Here is a 21,565-nt window from a genome sequence, read left to right as displayed (position 1 = left end):
CCGTGCTCAACATAACGGAAATAACAAATATCGAGCAGCGTCACAGAAGTCAGTCTGGAAACTGCCAATTCCTTCTTTCCAAGGAAAGCATCCTGGTGACTCAGCAGTATGGGACAGATTGGCAGTCCCACAACAGGGAGACACATTCTCTGGAGAATCCACTGATTTTCAGCCTTAATAACATGATGATATTGCACTCAGAATATCTAAGAGCACCCCATGCTCTTGACCAGCAGCTGGACAGGGATGCTGTGAGGGGGAAGGCATCAGGAGCTGAGGAGAGGACCCGTGAATGCTGGACAGGAACTAGAGAGGTGCTGGCCTCAGGCTGGAAGGGTTGGTTTGGAAGGGACCTTAAAGATCATCTATTTCCAACACCCCAGGAAGGGTCCTTAAAGATAACCTAGTTCAAACTCCCCATCATGGGCAGGTATGCCACCCACTAGATCAGGTCCTCAAGGGTACTGAAAGAATTTAAAAGCGTACCAAAGACTTTAAATCTTGGGATTAGAAGGTGGGAATACAGGTACCACTGAGTGACTTCTGTACTGTGATCCTAATAATCTAGTACAGTTTGAAGATCTCTGGCTGAAGATGGCTAAAGCCTGGAGGGCTTCCCAGTGTTGCTTCTGCTTGAAACTTACAATGCAAAAGCCCCGTGTTGACAGGAATAAGCAGTTCCTCTGTGAAACTAAGGCACTGGGGCACACAAATTTTAAGAAATAGCCTCAATTTTCCTTTACAGTAGGCAAGTACTGTGTTTTTTCATCAGGTTTTTTTTTTCTTTTTTTTTTTTTTTTTTTGCTGTCACAGGAGCCCAGAGGCAGGGAGGTGCTGAGGTCAGGCTGTGCAGCGATGGTGTTTACGCTGGCGACTATTCCCCTCCCAGCCAGGGAGAATGTGTTGTTCTGGATCAGCTAAATCCACATCCTGCTCACGCTGGAGCGCAGCATCCTGGGTGAAAGGGAGGGAGAGGTTCAGCTTTCAGCCCTCTCACGGTACATCCCTGCTCCTCCGCAGGCTGCTGGTTATTAATAGCCCGGCATGGCCGCGCGTGGGCCGAGGAGCGTGGGGCGGGGGGTGTGACAAAGCGCCTGGCGCTGGACGGGGAGGTTGTCCCGGAGTAGGTGGCTCTGCTGGAGCCTTGGGACGTTCAGTTAGGAAACTCACCTGTCGGCAAAACGCGTGGACAGGGCGAGCCCGTCCCCCCGCAGCTCCACCTCAAGACGGGAAAAGACTTTCCCAGAGCATTTTCTGCGCCGGGATGGCTCGTGTCCCCGGAGCTCCTGGCGGGCCGGGGCCCTCCCCGGGAGGGCTCAACCTCTACCTCCACCCGGCTGCGGGATAACGTCGGGGGGGGGTCATTACCCGGGCGGGCTCGTTCTCCGCCGGCTGCGGGATAACGGCGGGCGATGCGCGTAGGCGCTGCGGCGCTGAGCTGCCGCGCCTGGTTCCCCCTCCCCGCACCGCGGCGGGGCGGGAGGCGGGGCGGGGCGGGGCGGCGGGCTCGGCTCGGTTCGGCCCGCTCCGCTCGGTTTGGTTCCGCTCGGCCGGGCTCGGGATGCTGCTGCGGGTGCGCGCTGCCGTGGCGCAGCTGGCGGCGGGGCTGGGCGCGGGCGCGCAGCCCCCCGCCGAACCCCGGGGCGGCGGGGCCGGAGCCGGGGCCGGGCGGGGATCGCCGCCGCCAGCCGCATTCTGCCGGCCGGCCTTCCTCCAGCTGACTCCCGAGGAGCTGCGCCGCGCCGACGACCACACGGGGCGGGCGGTGCAGAGCCCCCGCGACGGCCGCCGCCGCCTGCCCTGGAGCACGGGATACGCAGAGTGAGCGGGGCCGGGAGCGGGGCGGAGGTTGCAGTCTGGGGAGGGCATCGCTCGGCACTGAAGCGGGGACTTTGAGGACGAAAGTGGGTCGCGGCGGGCGGTGAGCTGCGTCTCTCCCTTTTCCAGCAGCAGCAGCGAGGAGCGGGCGCTGTGGATGCCCGTGATAGGAGAGCATCAGCGAGGGGCTGTGCTCTCACCGATCCCCGAGGGGTTTAGGCTCTTCTGTCCGTTTTGTTTTCTGCTCTTTCTGCACAACACCCGCTGTCACCCATGGGGTATCGAGGGCGAAGGAGCTGCGGCGGCTCTGGCAGGACTCGGGGCTTTCCTGGGAGTGGGACTGCTTGAGATTTCCCCTTCAAGGACTTGATTGTCTTCTTTCACTAGCTGCGCGTTTCACCTCTAACTGAAAGCGGGAGGGAAGGTCAGACTTTGAAGGCTTTTGCTGCTCAGTGCTGTCAGCCCACTCCAGCATCCCTTCCTCGAGCTGATCTTCCCGATATTCTAGAGAGCTTTATGAGATGTTGGTTTGCCCCTAGAGATAGTGGGGTACCCAGAGAGAAAAAAATTCCCTTTTCGGTGTCCCAAGAGTTCTTTCTGCAAACCATTTGGAAATTCCATGTTCAAAGAAAAACCACCCTGTTGTGTTTACAGCTTCTTCCTGTGAGCAGGTTCTGCAATTTAGACCTGAAATCTGCTGTGTCAGCATAGGCTGGGAAAAGTCAGTGCGAATCTTTTTTGCAAAAGTTCTGGTGGTTTCATCATCATCACCTTCTCCCCTCCTTCCCTGAGCCCCCTGCTCCCCCCAGGAAGTGATGGGACATGGGTGAGGCTGTGATTCTGTCTGTGTGTCCCGGGGGTGTATATTTGAGGCTGGTGCAGGTTTTTGGGCAGTTATTGTGCTTGGGCAGTGGTGAGGACCTTCAGCAAATCCAGTTTATTTCTGGTCACCTCCCTTGGTAGGTGTGTGGACAACTGCTTCCCCCTGGACCCAGCTGTGGTGGGGCCAAATGCTCCTCCTGGTCCCAGATCAACCCCCACAACTGGTCTGGGACACCTGGGACAGGACAGGAGCACCTGTGCAGGGCATCCCTGGGGACATGAGTGGAGGGTTGGGGGTGGGGGGAAGAGGTGCTGCAGGGTGGCATTTGCTGGACCATGATATGAAAGAAAGGGCCTTTACACCTTTTTTCTTCCTGGCAGGGTGATAAATGCAGGGAAGAGCCAGCACAATGAGGACCAGGCATGCTGTGAGGTGGTGTTTGTGGAGCGGAGGCCCAGCCCAAGGGGCTGGCTGTCGTCCAGGGAAGGCAGCAGGGAGCTGGATGGGGTGAGAGCCATGGTGTTCACAAGCAGGGACACGACAGGGAAGATGCCCAGCAGCAGGGCATGAGATGGGACACGTGGTGATGTGTGCACACTGGGGATTCCCTTGGTTCGTGGCCTTCTCTCTGCCTGTCCCTACCATCCTCCATCCCCATGGGATAACCCACTGGTCCATGTGCCCTGGTGGGCTGCAGAGGTGGCTGCTGTGCTGGCACGGTGGTGCCTCCCCTTTGGAGGCTGCCAGAGGCACGAGATGTCTGACACAGGGCTGGGCTCCAGCCAGGGATCAGCTGTGTCCAGACACCCTTGGTCAGCTGCCCACATCACTCCTGCCTGCACTGGGACCTGTGAGACTCGTGTCACTGTCCTCAGCTGGTGGCCCCAGCTGCTCTAAATTCCCCATCCCATCTGCTTCCTTGCAGGCTCATTTAACCTTCCCTCTTCTCCCCACAGGGCAGGAAAGGTTTTTATTTCCACTACTGGGCCTTGTTTGATGGCCATGCGGGCAGTGGTGCTGCTGTCATGGCATCCGAGAGGCTCCACCTGCACATCTGTGAGCAGCTCCGGGACCTTGTGGAGATCCTGCAGGACCCCTCCCCACCTCCCATCTGCCTCCCTCACAACACAAAGACCGATTCTGCAGATCCAAACCACACGTCCTATACAGAGGACCATGCGGAGGTCCTGAACGATGCTGTGCCTCAGATTCACCTGGAGAAAGCAGTATCCCATGAGAGCCTGGTGATCGGCGCCATTGAAAACGCCTTTAAGCACATGGTGAGGATCCTCTGCCTGTGGGGTCATCTAGGGCATCCCCTGGGAGCACCTCTTTGCTGTCTGTGTCTGCATCAGCTTGTCCCCACTGGCAAAAGGCAGCTCTGCAGCAAGGAGGGGACTGCAGGGAGGGCTCCAAGCATGATGGTCTCAGAGAGGGCTCTGTGATGCCCCGCATTTTGAGCTTTCAGAATGCAGAGGCTTTGGGCTCCAGGCCTGTGTGGGTGCAGAGGGCTTCATTACACTTTGTTCCAGGATGCCCACCTATGCCCCTCCTGTCTTGCTCTTTCCTGCCTGTCCCACTGCCCCAGTGAAGCCACATCCCTGGCTGCCCCACAAGACCCCTGGCCCCCCAAGCCCTACAGCCTCTCTGTGGCTGTGTGGGGAAAGGTACCCTGGCTGGTCATTGCTTCCCACCTGAAGCTGAGGTGCTGCTGGAGCAGCCAGGTGCTCTTTGGGGCTGCCCACCTACCCTGCCTGCAGCCTCTCTCTGTCTCCCCAGGATGACCAGATTGAGCGGGAGCGGGCATCTCAGCACCTGGCCGGGGGCTGCTGTGCCCTGGCTGCCGTCTACCTCATGGGCAAGTTCTACGTGGCCAACGCTGGTGACAGCAGGTACAGCCCCACAGGGCAGCCCTCACCTTTTGCCCAGTGGCTGGGGACACCCCAGTAGAGTGGGGTGGTGCTGGAGGCATGGCTGGTGAGGAACACGCGGCTCCATCCCTGTCTAGGCAGAACTGGGCAGAGTCATCCCCTGCCGGCTCCATGCCCCAGGGACAATGTACCCTACTGTGATCTCTGTGTTTTCCCCATGCACAGATAGGGCTGTAGAATTGCTTCCCAAAATCTGGGATGTGCTCCCTTCCTTCCTAACAACATCCTCTCTGCTACCCAGATGGTTCTGGATCACACCCTGGCCCCTGCTGCTGGCACTGGCCTGGGCTGCAGGCTGGGGAGTGAAAATTGTGCTCAGCAAAGCTTTCAAAAATGTGCAAGAAGTCATTTTAGGGTACACTTCATACCAGCGACCTGTTTCAAGACAAGGACACAAATCTATGTGCAGTGGGAGCTTGGAGGCCAAGAATTTTAATTGCCTTATGTATTTCCAGGGGTGGGCTACTGTAACTGCACTTGTCTGTGCCCACACCCCCAAGCAATGGCAGAAGGGCAGGTCCACCTTACACTAAAGGTGACACTGCAGGTGAAGCTGGTTTGAGCTGCTCTGTATTGGATCAAAGAATGGTTTGGGTAGGAAAGGACCTTAAAGCTCATCTCATTCCACCCCCTGACATTTGCAGGGACATCTTCCACTAGACCAGGTTGTTCCAAGCCCTGTCCGACCTGGCCTTGAACATTTCCAAGAATGGGGCAGCTACAGTTGCTCTGGGTATTTACTGCAGGTTACCTTGTCCTCAGCAACGTCAGACCAGCAAATACAGGCTCTGGTCAATTTTCTGAGGCTGGATGTGCTTCCAGCTCTGGGACAGAGAAGAAGGAGAGATCCCTCATGCCTCTGCTTTTGGGTGCAGGTCCCCCTCCATGGCAGCAGCAGCCAGGCACCAGCCATGCCAGATGTCAGCATGCACAGGGTCCTGGGGTTGTCACTGTGCCTCTAGGCACAGTCTGTGTTGCCTCCTCGGGCATCAGACACTGCCAGAGCTGAACTCAGCTTGGCCTTACATCATTGGAGGAGACTCACAGCCACCGGCATTGGAGATCCTTGGGTCTACCATGACATCCAGAAACATCTCATAATCAGACCTTTATGCTTTTTTGAGACACTGAACTGTAAGAGCAGCCCCAGCAGCAAGTGACAGTGCTGGTGTGGGATGGGCGCATGCACCCATGTCCTGCTGCAGGTGATTTCTGCCCCTGCTGTGTGCAGCTCCCCTCTAAAGGAGGATGCACCACCTTTGTGCTGCTCCCTTTCTAACCATGTCCTGTCCTTTGATTTGGTCTGCTTCATCCCCCTCTGCCCCATGCTTCTCTCCCATTTTCCCTTCCTTCCTGCCCCTCTCCTGCACAGGAGGGAGGGATGCCATGCCCTGCCCAGGGTCGGCAGGGAAGCCAGGAAGCAGCCCCCATCTCAGGCTGGGAAAAGGGCAGGCAGCAGAGGGGAAGGGGTTGCACCACTCCTGGGAATCAGCCCTGGAGAGCCAGGCTCAGCTCCTCTGACAAGTCTCCTCTCCTTCTCTCTAATCTCATCCTTCCATGTTTCATTGCAGGGCCATTATCATCCGTAATGGGGAAATCATTCCAATGTCCAGGGAGTTTACTCCAGAGACAGAGAGGCAGAGGCTGCAGTTTTTAGTAAGAAAGACCTTTCTTCTAACCCCATTCCTGCTGAAACACCTCCTGGCCTCTTCCCAGTCCCCTGTGCTGCCTGCTGGGCTGCTGCTGTGGTGGGGTTCTGGAGACAAGGGCAGCCCCATGGCTGGGACCTGCTGTTGGCACTTCTCCATCCCAGACTGCTCCCTGGGATGGAAAGAAGCACTGGGATGCAGGGAGCTGGCATGGGGGCATCCTGTGGCTGGCAGAGCCCTGGTTTGCTGTGGGCTCAGTGTGAGGGTCTGTGACTGCGAGCCTGGCACAGCCGGGGCATGGAGAGCCCAGGCTGTTGGCATGGGGCTGCATTGGTTTGTTTGCATGGAGCCAGTTTGGTCCATCTTGTCCTGCTGCTGTCCAGGGAATAGGGAACATCCCCTGCCTGGGCTGCTGTAACCTGGAGGACCGTGGCTCTGCTCCATCCACTGTGCTCCCTTTCACTGTCAGAGGAGCTGCAGTGCTCCCACTGAGTCCTAGTTTCTTCCCTGGCTGCTCCCTGGAGAGCTGGAGCCGATGTGTGCCAGTGGGTTTCTGTCTCTCTCCCTGAAAGCTCCCTGTCCCTTTCCTGGATGAACCCCCTGGTGCCACCCAGGGAGACTCTTCAAGGTTATAAAGACCTCTCTGAGGGCAGCACAGGGGAGGAGGAGTTTGTGTTGGAGGTCTTGCTGGATGAAATTTCCTGGCTTGCAACGTACTTGGAAAAACACTGAGGCATTTTTTCTTGAATCTATTTTTGAATGACCGAGAGGAAGAAAATGCTGCGATCAGGATCCTCTTCAGCTGGCTGTGAGGGGCAGGGTGCAGGCTGGGGACAAGCACATGCTGCTCTGCCACATGATGCCAAGGCTGTGGTCAGGGGTCCCCTGGAGTGGGCTGGGGGTCTCCATGCCTCTGCACCAACTCCCTGCCAGCCCATCTTCCCAAGGGATCTCCTCTTCTCTTTCTGCTTTTTCTTTCCCCTTTGGCATTTTCCAACACTCCCTGTTCCTGGTCCCCTCCACACTGTGCTCCATGAGGGCTTGGGGCTGCCCTGGGTAGGGCTCTGTGCTGCTGCTTGTCCCTTGTCATGGTCACAGCTGGGCCACTGCATCAGAAAAGACCCACCACTCTTTTCCTTGGGTGAGTGCCCTGTGCTGAGCCTGGGATCCTGGGAGGTTTGCAGCTATGACTCCTTCTGGGTAAATTCCAGCTTCTCCTGGAATTTGCTGGAGTTTGATTGTTTGACCCCTTTTGGAGATCTTTATTTCCCAAAACTCTCTATGCAAAAGTTTCACCTTCTTGCTGAGTGCTGTCATGGCTGTCCTCAGCTCCAGTTTCCCCTCTGGCTTAGCACAGGTGAGTGGTTTGAAGCTGCTTTACCAGCACCTATTCAAGTTGCTTCAGAGCAGCTGATATTATCCCACCAGGGAATGTTGTAGCCGAGGTCCTGGTGGGTGGTGGATCCTGATCTGGGCAGGGCTGGATCCACAGATCCCGCTGTCCCAGCCCTGTGGTTGAGCTGACACTTCTTCCTGCAGGCATTGCTAAGGCCTGAGCTGCTGGGGAAGGAGTTCACCCACCTGGAGTTCCCCCGCAGGATCCAGCCTAAGGAGCTGGGGAAGAAGATGCTCTACAGGGACCAGAACATGAATGGCTGGTAATCCCCCAACCTGCCAGTGGCACTGGGGTCCTGCTGTGCTGGCTGCTCATCTTCGGCTTCCCATCCCACGGGGCAGGGGGCTCTGGTACACTGAGTACCCACGTCCCACGTGGTCAGCGGAGGTGCTGGATGCCTTCACCTGCTGACACCTTGTCTCTGGCTTCTTTTAACCAGGGCTTACAAAAAGATAGAAGAGGATGACCTGAAGTTTCCACTTATCTTTGGGGAAGGCAAAAAGGTGAAGTGCTGTGGCAGAAGCTTGGCAGGGGTTGTTTCCTGCCTGCTCTCACTGTTTTGGGGGATTTCAGCCCATTTTTGGTAGTGCTGTCATCTCTCCAAGGCCACCAATTCTCAGCTGGGAATGGAGCTGGAGATAAAGACACTTAAAGTTCTCTTTTGATTCCACCATTCTTCAGGCTCGGATGATGGCCACAATTGGGGTCACAAGAGGCCTGGGAGACCATGACCTCAAGGTGTTCAGCTCCAACATCCACATCAAGCCTTTCCTGTCCTGCTTCCCAGAGGTAAGCCTGCTTTGCACCCAGGGGTTCCTGCAATGGCCAGAGCCACTCGGCAGGACCAGGTCCATGATATGCCCAGTGCAGCAGGAGCCTCCTCTGCCTCTCTGCCTCTCACCCTTGCACCTTGCCCTGTTGCCTGCCAGGTCAGGGTTTATGACCTCACGCAGTATGAGCACTGCCCTGACGATGTGCTGGTGTTGGGCACCGACGGGCTCTGGGATGTCACCAATGACAAGGAGGTGGCTGGTGTGGTGATGGAGGTGCTGACGAGCTATGAGCCCAACGACCCATGCAGGTGAGCTGCAAGTGGGCAGGGGACGGGGCATGTCCTGCACTCCACCACCTCCCCTTGGCCTGCCTTCTTGGGGCAGTGCTGTGGCCAGGCATCCCTCTGGGCTCCACAGCGTGCACTGCTCCCCTGGATGTGTGTATCTGAGCCTGGATCTCTCCAAGGGACCCTTTCCTGCACTTCTATCTGCTCTAGCTTCTCCCTCCTTGCCAGGATGCTGCGTCAGGGGGTCTGGGGTCACTGTTGAGCCAGGGAACAGGGAACATCCCCTGTGCTTTGCTGTGCTGTGCCCCTAGGTACACCATGGTGGCCCAGGAGCTGGTGGTGCGGTCACGGGGGGTGCTGAAGGAGCGGGGCTGGCGGCTGGCCAATGACAAGCTGGGCTCTGGTGACGACATCTCTGTTTTTGTCATCCCTCTGGGTGGCCCCGGCAACTACACGTGATGCGGAATGAGCCTGGGGCAGTGGGGCTCGCCTTGCCTGGATGGAGTCGAGCGGGACACTGACACTGCCTCAGGGCCACCTCTCCTGTAAGCACTTGTTTTCTGAACTGCAAGAAGAGTAAGAAACCCGGAGCCTCAGTCTGTGCTCCTGTCCAGAGCATCCCCCTCTACCTGCTTGCATCCCAGTCCCAGGTGGAGACTGAGAGGCCTTGGATAGAGAATGAAGACTGGGGTCAAGGGATGTTTTTGTGCTGCTACTTTCTCAATGCTGTGAAAAGCCTGAAGGCTCCTTGGCTCCTCAGCATGTCCTTTGCCCCTTGCCATGGCTGTGCTGACTCCAGCCCTGTGCGACAGCCATGGGGCTACTGGGGCACTCATACCTGCTGCAGTCACCACCTATCTCCTGCCCTGTGATGCTTTTGCCAGTGACACTGAAGCTGCTGTTGGAGCTGGGAGCTGGGGCTCAGATGGGATGTGACTGGGAATAAAGCCCCATGGGCAGCCTGGCATGAGTCCAGTTGTGGCCCCACAATGGCCATCCCAGCCTTGTGCTCACAATTTTCAGCCCCTCACACCTTCATTCTGTCACATACCTTGTCTCAGTCTCCAGTGTGGGAGACTGGAGCAGTGACCAAGCTCTGCCGTGCACCCAGAGCCCTGAGGAGGGATAAGCCATTGCACTGCCACTGGCTGTGCCACAGGTTCTACCCCCATCCTCTCATGCCTTGGATCACTGCAGTGCTTCTGGAGCCAATTATTTATTAACTGGAGAGCTGAGCTGGAAAATGTCTAAATACTTTCTTGGTGTGGGGAGTCTATGAATGTTATGTCTATATTTTGGAGTGGTTCTGAGTTAGCAGCGTCACACAGAACAGGCCTATTCAGGCGAGCTTAGCAGCTTAACTGCACTGGATCTGCTTAGCCCTGGGCTGTAAAAAACAGCTTGGCGTGACCAGGGCAGGGGAAGACTTAAGGAAGCTCCTGTGTTTTCCTTAACAATCTCAAAATTGATGCAGAGGGGAGCTGGAGCGGTTGATCTCTGCACAGGATTTTTGCATCACTCACATCTCTGACCTGGAGCATTCATTTCCCAGACCTCTGCAGAGTGTTGCATCCTCCTAAACTGTGAGGCATTGTCCCATCCTGGCATTGTGAGGATGGGGAGAGCTGGGCCATAGTCCCTTGTTTGGGAAAGGCTCCATGGCATCAGTAGTTTGTGTCCTGTCACTGGGTGCAGCCAGCTCTTGTCAAGTGTCACCTCTGGTGAATGTTGTTTGTCTCCTGTAACCAGTGAGATGTAAATAAACTGGGTGTGCACATAACGGAAAGGGAAAGTTGTGCAGTGAGATTTAAACCTGTTGGCATCTATGCTGAAGGGAGCAGGGAGTGGTGCTGGGGCCGGGAGCCTGTCCTTGTGTAGCACTGTGCGTTTAAATAAAGATTTTGCCACTCGCAGTCCTACTTCAAAGTCTTTCTTTGCAGAGCTCCTGCAAAGAAGAGTTACCGAAAAGCCAATTAGCTCTGATTAATTTATGTAGGCAGGCAAACAGGCCTGCACAGAGCCATGTGAGCTGCTGTCCCTCTGCCCTTGGCAATGGTCAGAGCCCATGGAGTATCCATCCAGTGCCCATGGGCAGTGGGAACCCCTGCTGTGCTGCCAGTCTCAGCATGGTGCTGCCTGGGGGTCTTGGATCGCTGGGTCTGGCCGGGAAGCAGCAGCAATGGCCAGTCTGGTGGGAACAGGAACATTACACACGGAATGGAAGGGAGAAAAGGCTAATGGTTTTCCTGTCTGTGGGGGAGGGAGTGGGGCAGGCTGTGGCTCCCAGGAGTGTGACTATCCCTCTCTGGGAGTTCAGGCACTCAAGCAGCAGCTACCTCTGCCTTGAGGGTCGGCTGCCTGCTGGAAGCATTCCTGCTGTCCCACGTCCCTCTGATGGCCATCTGGTACCCCTGATACTCTTTCCACACTTGTTTGCACAGCCCTGTTCCCCTGGCACATTCCTTTTCGTGCTGGTGGCTGAGAACCGGCTCTGCTTTTCCAGGTCACTGCCCGGCTGCTGGATAAGGCAAGGAGGAGAGGCTGCATTTAAAGCTTCCTCTGTGGTTCCCTTTTTTTACTAAGGAAACATTTCCTTTGGAACCAACTCCTGGCCTGGGGCTTGGTAAATTAAGAAGAATTGTCTGCAAGCCCTTAAAATAGCAGCGGTTTATGAGCCTGGGTCTGGGCCAGGCTCCTGGGGCTGCTTCTCCCCGGCTGAGGGACAGGAACTCTGCCCTGCATCTGGATGTCAGGGGGGGAGCAGCCACTTGGTCCTCCCTCCCGACAGTCCATGGTGGGCACGGGGAGCCGGAGCCCCCACCAGTGGCACTGGGGTCACCTTAATACAGGGCACAACACGTCCCCTCTGCCAGGGCCCCTGTGGAGGGGACTGAGACCCTGGGGACAAGGCATGTCCCTCAGCCACCTCCGTGTGTGTCACAGTGGGAAGTGCTCTTTGATGCTGGTCCTACCTGGCACAGGGGCGTTTGAGGGCAGCAGCTCAGCCCCTCCCCACTTGGCCTCGGGAACCTGAACGGGCAGAACACCCTCGGGGCGCCCAAGGGCTCCGCGGGGAAACACCGGCGGGTCCCGGGGGTCCCGGAGCCGGACGGGGGCAGCGCTGGAAGGGGCACGGCTCGGCACGGCCCCGCTCAGCTCGGCACGGCACGGCACGGCCCATCACGGCTCGGCACGCCCCCGCTCAGCTCGGCACGGCCCCGCTCAGCTCGGCTCGGCACGGCCCATCACGGCCCATCACGGCTCGGCACGGCCCCGCTCGGCTCGGCACGGCCCATCACGGCACGGCCCGGCCCATCACGGCTCGGCACGGCCCCGCTCAGCTCGGCACGGCACGGCCCATCACGGCTCGGCACGGCCCATCACGGCTCGGCACGGCCCATCATGGCACGGCACGGCCCCGCTCGGCTCGGCACGGCCCCGCGTTCCCGCTCCGCCCTCGGCAGGCGGCCCCGGACGGGGCGGTGCCGGAGCCGCGGCGGGGCCGGAGCTGGAGACGGGATCGGGAGTGGGACGGGGCAGCGGCGGAGAGAGGTGCGGGGTCTGGGGGAGCCGAGCGGGGCGGGGGGCACTGTTGGGTCTGCGGGGGACTGGGGTCTGTGCTGGAGGGGGGGCAGCTGGGGAGTGGGGATACTGGTGGGGTGGGGGGTATTGGTAAGGAGTGGGGTCAGAGCTGGGATCTGAGGAAACGGAGGTCTGGATTACTGGTTGTGATGGGGTCTAAGTTACTCGTGGAGTCTGGGGAAACAGCTTTGTGGTTACTGGTGGTGCTTGGAAGAACTGGGATCAGGTTTTACTGGTAGGGTTTGGAGGGATTGAGATCTGGGGTTACTATTGGGATGTGGGGTTACCAGTTCTGGTAAGGTGTAGGCTCAAAGGTGGGGTCTGGGATTACTGGGGTCTGGGGTCAGTGCAGGGCTGGGGTCCGGGCACTGCTGGGGGAATGGGGCATAGGGTGGGTGGCCCAGCCGAGCTGAGTGGGGTGCAGCGGAACAGGGTGGGGTGGGTGTGCCTGGGATGGGGGTCCCTGAGTGTGGTGAGGGATGGGTCAGCTGCACCTCAGTTACTGCAGGTTGTCATCCCTTGAGTGTGGCCTTGGGCTATGGATCCCAGCTTGTGGTTGTCTCCCAGGCAGTGTCTAACCTGGGATGCGAGCCTGGGGGCTGCTGCCCCATCCCACATCCCTCCCCACAGCCTGCACTCCAGCAGTGTCCCCATGCACAGCCATGCTCATGGAGTGGCTGCTCTGTGTTTTCTTCAGAAAAAGGAAAAAAGTTTCCTTTGCTTACTGCTGAGCTCATTCTTAAACATTTATGTTAGGGGGGCTTGCGTGGAGGGGAAATAATTGTGTAATGTCTTAGGAGCAGGGGAGCATTCCAAAAGCATGACTGCGTGGCCTTTTCCAGCACTAGCAGTCTGGCAGCCAAGTCTCCCAGTGGCCGCCAACCCCCCTAAACCCAGCCCCAGCCTCTCAACACCCCCCTGAGAACGGGGGTGTGATCCGTGGGTTGCATCTGCATGGGGTGGGCTGGGAGCAGGGGCCTGGCTGAGCCCCCCAAGCTATCATCCCTGGGAAAGTGTTCCAGTCGGGAAACTGGAGACTGGAGGTAGCGGTTTGTCTGGCTGTGTGTCATGGAGACCAGTTGGATTTTGTTTCTATTTCGCCAAGTGCTTTTTGTGTCCAAACAGTTTCGGTTTAAGTCCAGCTCCTCCTCCTCAGCTCAGGTAGACACTGCATGAGATTTTGTAGACTTTCACTTGAATCCATGTTCCTGACAGCTGCAGCTTCTCCAGGGAAACATATAAGTGGAAAATAAGCCAAGTCACTGTCTTCCAACAGGTTATCAGGAGCGTTTAACCAGGCTCACCTCCCAACTTGCCGTTTGCACTGGAGAGGCGTATTGACATGAAAAGTAAGGAATTGTATTAGCAAATATTGATTGGCGCTGGGGCAGTCAGGCGTTGCCCAAGTACAGGCATCTGCTGAGACTGTGGCATGTTATTTGGAGCTTTCAGCGAGACACTTGCTCTACCGTGAGGCTGGGAAGGCTGTCACTACTGCAGGCAGCAAAATAAGAACATGGCATGATGTCCTTTGGAAAAGGAGGTAAGGGCAGGCAGCTTTTCCCACAAAGCTCAAACACTTGTGGTCTGAGCTTTGTTTAGGCTTTCAAATTCTTCTGTTCCAAGTTCCTTTCTCTGTTTTGCTTGTGGATGTTTTTTGTGGGATTTAGCAATGAAAATGAGCCAGCCTGGACACTCTGATCTGGGTCTGGGTCTGGACAATTGCCCTTTGCTGCTGGAGTGTGTGTTAAGCCCAGCCTGCCTGGTTGTGCTCAAGGAATATCTCAAAAAAAAATGGGTAGGGTCTAAACTTGAGCACTGGGTTCAGCTCCTGTTTTGATGATCACTTGTTGTTTGGAAATGGCAGGTCTGGAGGTCTGAGGAAGGTTTCAGGCAGCTCTGACAGTGGTAAATACAGACATTTTCCTTGGCACCAGGTAGTTTCGGCAGCAGAGGCAGGCGGGATGGCAGGCGAGCCAGGAGGCTTGGAGCAGCGGGTGCTGGTGGTGCTGGTGTGGGTCAGCCCTGGGTGGCAGCAATGGCTGTTGGCCTGGGCAAGGGCTGGGGACTGGTCTGTGCTGCACAAACTGCACAGCTCAGCCAGCCCAGGGGCTGGATGAGCATGAAATTACAGGTGCTGCTTTGCCAAAGCCAGTGCCACTTGGATGGTCTCGAGCTGCAATCTGCCCAGGGGCCCAAGCTCTGCCCTGCCCATTGCATTTCCCCTTAGCATCAATGTTTACTTCCAGCCCTTTTTGGAAATTTTTTCTGCCTTTCAACCTTAATGATTCTATGATTCTGTAGTAAGAGTCCCTCTGGTACTTGCAACAGTGGCCAAGACACTTGTCCTGTATTACCATGGCCGTGGTTTAGGTGTCTCAGCAAATGGAATTCCCCACAGTGGGCATTCCTGTGGGGTTTTAATTTGGAAGTCTACTTACGTTATCATTATACTAGTGAGTCCAAACTGCACAAACCGTTTCTGTAGTGGAACTGCCCCACAGCACTGGGGGTATCCCTGTGCGGGGGGTGTCCCTGCCAAGGGGCTGCTCCCGGCACAACTCTTTCCCCCCCAGCCCTGGCCAGACTTCAGAGCTGTGCCTCTGGCTAGGGCTGTGATCCCTGGTGTGACTGGTCTGACTGGGGTGGGGCCGTCAGCAGCACTTTGGAATTTCTGCTTTAGAACAAAACTCGTCTGTTACCTCTAGGAACTTGAGTCTGGCCAAGGAGGTTCATTGAAAGATTTCTGTCCCTGGTTGGAGTCCTTCAAAGCGTTAACATCTTTCTCTGCTATTCCTGAGTCTCCATAGCAGACACTGGATGATGGACACATCCTGCTGCCAGAGGAGTTCCCCATATCCTGCTCAGCAGGAACATTTTGAGGCACAAAGCTGGGAGAGACCAGTAACACAAGGGCTGCCCTGGAGCCTGGCTGATTTTATGGTGATGGCTTTAGAATAGTTGCTTGGAAAGTAGAACAGAGCAATTTGGGGTCATGTTGCAGCTTTTTGGGGAGCTGAAGGAGATGCCTGTTCAGGACTTGGCTGGTGTTGGCAGTGGTGGCACAGACTAAACCCACAGTCGTCCCTGTGTGGGCCCAGCGTGTCCGCAGCAGCAGGTGCACCGATGGGCATGGGAGCCCTGTGGGGTTTGGCAGTGGGAAATGCTGGCACACGGTTGCTGCTCCCTTTTGTTATCTCCATGGATGAGCAGGAGGCATCTCCAGTGGGATCACGTGAGTGCTGCTCACACCTGAGAGCTGCCAGTTTGGATTGGACAGCCAGTGTGGGCTGGACAGCCTTGGCTGTAATTTGGGGTGGTTGGCACTTGGCAGAGTTTAAAATCTCAATTTCCATGTCTGTTGTTGATGACTGTGTGCTTTTAATCATTTGGCCTGATGGCAGTTGTAGTAAAGCTGTCCTCAGATTATCATAGAATCCCAAAATGGTTTGGGTTGGAAGGGACCTTAAAGCTGATCTTGTTCCACCCCCGGCCCTGGGCAGGAGCCTCTTCCAGTGTCCCAGGCTGCTCCAGGCCATGTCCAGCCTAGCCTTGGGCACTTCCAGGGATGGGGCAGCCACAGCTTCTCTAGGCAGCTTGTGCCAGGGCCTCACCATCCTCTCAGGGAACAATTTCTTCTGGAAGGGGCTCTAAGGTCTCCACAGAGCCTTCTCTTCTCCAGGCTGAACACCCCCAGCTCTCCCAGGCTGGCTCTAGAGCAGAGGGGCTCCAGCTCCATGGCCTCGCTCCAGCAGCTCTGTTCTCCCTGTGTTGGGCCCCAGGGCTGGAGGCAGCTCTGCAGGTGGGGTCTCATCTGAGCAGGGAAGAGGGGCAGAATTCCCCCCTCCTGTGCTGCTCATGCTGTGGGATCAGCCCAGCACATGGGGGCATTTCTGGGCTGCCAGTGGACACTGCTGTGTCGTGTTGAGCTTCTCATCCACCAGCACCCCCAAGTCCTTCTCCTCAGGGCTGCTTTCAAGTCATTCTTCTGCATTTGTACTTGGGATTGCCCTGCTTGTCTTCATGAAATGGTCTTCATGTTTTCCACTCTTTTTATCTGCTTATAATCTGGCAACAGTGCAAAGACCTTCGCATCAGACTCCTCATCCCACAGACTGGCCTTATCCTGCTGAGCAACAGAGCATCCCCTGGCAAAGAAGCTCACCACTGCTGGAATGGAGAGCTGCTGGCATCTGCTATTGATGCTGTGCCAGCCGCTGGGTCCAGGGCACGGATGGGGGCACCCAGCCGACCCCTGAGGCTCACAGCTCTTCCAGCCTCCTTGCCCTGCTCGCCTTTGCACACCAGCTCTGGATTAGTAATGGGCTATTTCTGGATGGCTCTCCTGAGTAATGGAATGAATTGTGCTGAGATTTTGGGTGGGGACAGTGCCTCTGCCCTCTGAGTCACCACTCGGCATGATGCCGGGCTTGGGAGCTGCTGGGGCCCAGAGCCGTCCCGGGTCAGGGAGGATGTTGGAGGCCGTGGGAAGGAGCTCTGGGTGCAGTGACTGTGCTCAGTTTGGGGCGTCTGCCATGCCCCTTGCAGGGCAGTGTACGGGCAGGGCAGCATTTGGGCAGGAGCAGTGCCACTCTGGTTGTTTTTGGTTTCAATCCAGTGTCTGCAGGCTGGGCACGGGGAGATCCTGGTGTCCGTCTGGGAGCGGGTGTTTGTGTCCTTGGGCATCTGCTGCTCCTTACGCTGCAGATGTTGTCGTCTGCGTGGTGGTGTGAGTTAGATTTGGCACGGCCCAAACTGCCTTTCCTCTTGGAGATACGGAGCCACAAAGCAGTATATCATGTTTTGCTGTGCGCAAAGAAGCTCTGTGTCCAAGTAAACCAGCTTTTTTCTCCCTGAGTTCTCCTTTTTCTGTGCTGCTGGAGAGAGGACGAGCCTTTGGTCAGACAAGAAGGATGGTTTGCAACAAGGATTGGACTTGTGCATCTTGGAGATCTTTTCCAGCTTTAGTGATCCTGTGATTCCAAGGGTGATGCATTTCTGTGTCAGGGATGTGCTGTCCTCGAGAGCTTTCTCTCCTCAAGTGGGCAGGAGCCAGCAGATTCTTCCAGCCCTTGTATCTGCCTCCATGACACAAACTCCGTGTCTCCTTGGATGAGCTCCTGGCCAGCTGCCCCTGTGTGGAACTTCGGGTGTGCCTGGCCCAGCTGGGAGGAGCAGCAGGGCATGAGGAATAGGGACAGGAGCTAAAAAGTTTCCCTGGTCCCTAAAAGGGACCCTTTGGAGCACCTTTTTTCTTTTTTTCTCCAACTTCAGTGTTGCACAAATGTGCTCACCTTCCTGTAGACATGCTGCTCCACTGGGATGTGTGCCTGACACCAAGGCTCCCAGCTGAGGAATGTCAGATCCTCCCGGATGCAGCCGTTGATTCTCACTCTTCTCACCTTACAAGTGCCAGCTTTCTATTTTTATTAACAGCTCCAGAGCACTCGGTAGCCATGAACCATTCCTGCCTCAGCTTGTGAACCAAAATGCTAGGAATCTACAAAGATCCATGGCTACAGCAGGGTCTGGTCTGGGGATGGGTGAAAACTCTCTCTCTTTTGCCCAAACCATTGGGCAGTTTGAATTGTGAAACTGGGGTGGTTCCCCAGGGTTTGTGTGGGGTGACCTGCCAGGCATGTCGATGAGACAAGTAGCTCTGCAGCCCGCCTTTGGAATGCAAGTCAGCCATTCGGGCTCATTTCTTAATCCTTCACTTGCAGCTAATTATGATGCAGCCGGACTCCTGTTTTACCCTTCTCTTCCCTTTTCTGTTGGCACAGGGTGAAGGTGGGATTGCCAGGGCAGGGACGGATGCCTTTGTTAAGGCTCGTTATCAGTGCCCTGGTTAAAGGCCAGGCTTGTGATATTCTGGCCTTCCCAGGGTGATCCCAGTGATCCTGGAGTGATCTCAGCATGATCCACTCCCACAGCTTGCACTCAATGCATCAGCATTGATGTGTGTGTGTCCTTCCCACAGGGTTATTTCCTGTGAACCTTCCCCAGGCTCCTAGCATGAATGGCTCCTTCCCATCCTCCTGCCTGGGCAGAGGGTTTGGAGAGGGACAGGGCTGAGGGGGGAAGCATGGAACACCCCTGCCTTCAGGAGAGGTTTCCTGGTCACCTGTAATTTCCCCCAGAGCAGTGTGAATTTTCAGGGATTAAACCCTGACATGTCAGCCTGCCATCATCCCTGCCAGGATCTCTGCAGGGACAGGGAGCATGTGATGTGCTGAAGGCATGTAAGGAGTGGCTCAGGCTCTGGACTGGGAATCTGGGGATGGAAAAGACATTTTGGTCACAAGGTTGGGTCGGGATGTGATCCCACTAGGGCTGATTTTCTCGTGTCTCATTCAGATGCTGTGCCAGGCGTTTTGTGGCATTGTCCTGGCTGGTTCCCAGGCTCGGCTGTAAACCTCTTTTGAAACGGAGGGATGCAAAGGCATAGTTTTCCTTGCAGAACTGCATCCTTTTCCCTTGGGGCAGAAAGTCGCCTGCTTTGTCATGGGGTTTCAGCTCTGTTTGCTGAGTGATGACTGGCAGCTTCTCCCACCACCAGGGCCAGCGTTGGCTCTCTTGGTTCCATGGCAAAGCCTCCTTTGTCAGATGGGCTGGGATGGGGCCAGCCCGGTGCCAGGTGCCAGGCACACAGGTCCTGTTTGCCCAGACCTCCAAGAGGTTGGCTTAGTGTGTTCCAGCTGCTGATCAGATTATTTGGGGGCTGGTGAGTGTGCCGGGGTGAAACTTGGAGCACGGTTTCTGCCCTGAAGAATTTAGAATTTAAAATAAACCCAGCATGTGTGCGGAACTCCGAGGTTGTCTAAAATCCTGGTTACCTGGGTGGTGATTCAGCAAAGCCAAGGGAGGGTTGGATGTCTGGGGAAGGCAGAGTGGTTTATCACCTCGCACAAGGTCCCTGCGTGCAGCCACCAGCACTGACCATGGCTGGGATGGTTCTCCCAGCCACAGCAGCAGCACTGGGTGTAAATGGTTCTAGTCAGGCTAGTTCTTGTGATGCCCATGAGCTGATGTGTGCGGGAGCTGGAGGGGTGTCTGGCAGAAGGTTGGGGGAGCACGTGTCCTGTCACTGGCTACTCACAGTGGGATGTGCCCAGCTGCTTGTGTCTGGTATCTCCCAGTCTGTCGTGCACAGGAATTTGGGGGGCCAGGAGCATGAACTGCCCGTGCTGCTCTGTCCTGCTCACCTGCTCCTGTCCCCACAGCGATGGCAGCCATCAGGAAGAAGCTGGTGATTGTGGGAGATGGTGCCTGTGGAAAGACATGTCTGCTGATTGTGTTCAGCAAAGACCAGTTCCCCGAGGTCTACGTGCCCACTGTGTTCGAGAACTACATTGCTGACATTGAGGTGGATGGGAAGCAGGTAAGGGCCATTGCCATTTCCATGCCCTTGCTCCATGGTCCCGTGCTGGCAGTGCCACCGCCCAGTGCTGTTGCTAGGATTGGTCTGTGTGCTCGGATGCACCTGCACAGAGGAGCCCCATGGCTCCAGCATTTCTGGGTCACCCTGAACTTGCCCCAGTTTGAGGAAGAGCACAGCTATACCTGAGGAAGATCAGTCTGTCACTCCTGGCCTGCAGAGCCACTGAGGCATGTCCCTGTCCTCTCTCAGGTGGAGCTGGCCCTGTGGGACACAGCAGGACAGGAGGACTATGACAGGCTGCGACCCCTCTCGTACCCGGACACAGATGTAATCCTCATGTGCTTTTCCATCGACAGCCCGGATAGCCTTGGTAGGGACCGGGGATTGAGGGGGGACCTGGGTGCTGCTGCTGAACCCCCTGGGGTCTGGGAAGCCTCCATGCTGCCCCTCGAGGATGCCAGAGCTTTCCCTTCATCCCCTGATTTTGTGTGCACTTCAGGGAAATGCTGGGAACTTGCTGACTGGGTGGAGGTGATGGGAGTGGAGGATGCTGTGGGGAGAGTTCTCCCTGCTCCAATGGGAAAAGCTTGGGGCTGGTTTCTGTGAGAAGGCTGTGGGGCAGTAGCCCCTCAGCTCACAGGATTCCATGTGTGCTTGTTGAAGAGAACATCCCTGAGAAGTGGACACCAGAGGTGAAGCACTTCTGCCCCAATGTGCCCATCATCCTGGTGGGGAACAAGAAGGACCTGCGGAACGATGAGCACACACGGCGGGAGCTGGCCAAGATGAAGCAGGTGGGGACAGCCCTGGGTCCCCCAGCCAGCAACCTGCCTCTGCCCATACCAGATCCTCGCTGGAAGGGCTGGATGCCCCAAGGGCAGTTGCTGTTCTGTTCTGGCAATGTTTCCAAACCCTGTTTTTACTGCTCTGTAGGAGCCGGTGAAGCCAGAGGAGGGGAGGGACATGGCCAACAGGATCAATGCCTTTGGCTACCTTGAGTGCTCAGCCAAGACGAAGGAGGGGGTGCGGGAGGTGTTCGAGATGGCCACCCGCGCTGGCCTGCAGGTCCGGAAGAACAAGAAGCGCAGAGGCTGCCCGCTGCTGTGAGTGGCCCCAGCTGGCACCTGCACTGGCACCTGGCTGCCCTGCCCGGGGAGGGAGTGCTGGCAGACAGCCCAAGCAGGACCTCATGGTGCCACTACCTGCCCTGAACCCTTTGCACCAGAGCTGCCGCCCGTGCTCGTGGGGTGTCCCTGCGACATTCCGTGGCCATGAGGGGCCAGTGCCTTCAGTGCCTGCTGCTCTGCATGGGCCGAGTGTTTGTGTTGCTCCCTACGTCACCCCGTTCTGTACTGAGCTCCCTGGTTTTGCCTTTCCCATGGGAATTGCTGCGGTGTTCACTCTCCTTCCCAAGCTCTGGGCAGGTGCCACAGAAGCAGGAGGTGCCGGTCACAGCTCACGTGTGGGGTGTGCCAGGCCCTCGGTGTGCTCTGCCTGCTCTCCTTGGCTGTGCAGGCAGTACACACCAGTGTTACAGACTTGCCTGGGCAGCTTTAGCCTGTCTGTGAGCAGAGCTGGGCTCAGCTGCTGCCAGGAGCTCTCCTCCCAGGACGTGTGCCCAGCTCTGCCAGTATCGCTGCCGCCGAGTCTGCCTTTGTCACCGACTTGGCAGCAGTAACTGAACTGTATAATTGGGAGAATAAATGCAAACCAGTATTTTAGTAATTTTAACTTTGCTTGTGTGTTCTTCTGGCTCTCCTTCATGCCCCTCGCTGCTCCAGGCTCCTGCCTGGGGATCGGGGCCTTGTGCTGCAGGGTGGGGACTTGCCTGGCCCCCAGCCCCTCTTGCTTCAGCTGCTGGTGGAGGATCAGGGCTCAGTACCCTGTGCTTGCTGAAGAGCCAGGAAGCACCTTATGTGGGAAGG

The 21,565-nt window shown here is 56.7% G+C and overlaps 2 protein-coding genes across 4 annotated transcripts; both read left to right on the top strand.

The window, feature by feature from the left end:
* Positions 1–1,561: 1,561 nt before the first annotated feature.
* Positions 1,562–10,582, top strand: PPM1J (protein phosphatase, Mg2+/Mn2+ dependent 1J). The gene is made up of 10 exons (XM_068995943.1): positions 1,562–1,821; positions 3,022–3,148; positions 3,598–3,921; positions 4,421–4,533; positions 6,144–6,228; positions 7,761–7,879; positions 8,057–8,120; positions 8,299–8,406; positions 8,547–8,698; positions 8,989–10,582. The coding sequence occupies exons 1-10, from the start codon at positions 1,562–1,564 to the stop codon at positions 9,134–9,136; spliced, it is 1,500 nt and encodes a 499-aa protein (XP_068852044.1). The 3' UTR covers positions 9,137–10,582.
* Positions 10,583–12,129: 1,547 nt separating this feature from the next.
* Positions 12,130–21,371, top strand: RHOC (ras homolog family member C). Of its 3 annotated transcripts, XM_068995819.1 has the most exons (7): positions 12,136–12,229; positions 13,536–13,608; positions 13,705–13,802; positions 19,483–19,640; positions 19,890–20,010; positions 20,304–20,434; positions 20,574–21,371. In XM_068995819.1, the coding sequence occupies exons 3-7, from the start codon at positions 13,781–13,783 to the stop codon at positions 20,745–20,747; spliced, it is 606 nt and encodes a 201-aa protein (XP_068851920.1). In that variant the 5' UTR covers positions 12,136–12,229; positions 13,536–13,608; positions 13,705–13,780; the 3' UTR covers positions 20,748–21,371. The 3 variants fall into 3 exon arrangements, with proteins under 3 accessions (XP_068851922.1, XP_068851920.1, XP_068851921.1); XM_068995820.1 differs by lacking the exon at positions 13,705–13,802; XM_068995821.1 differs by lacking the exons at positions 13,536–13,608; positions 13,705–13,802 and having other exon boundaries at positions 12,130–12,229.
* The last annotated feature ends 194 nt before the right edge of the window (positions 21,372–21,565 follow it).

Source organism: Aphelocoma coerulescens, chromosome 26, assembly GCF_041296385.1.
Source record: "Aphelocoma coerulescens isolate FSJ_1873_10779 chromosome 26, UR_Acoe_1.0, whole genome shotgun sequence".
Lineage (NCBI taxonomy): Eukaryota > Metazoa > Chordata > Aves > Passeriformes > Corvidae > Aphelocoma > Aphelocoma coerulescens.
Note: the sequence above shows the minus strand (reverse complement) of the source record. Positions and strands in the feature narration are given on the sequence as shown.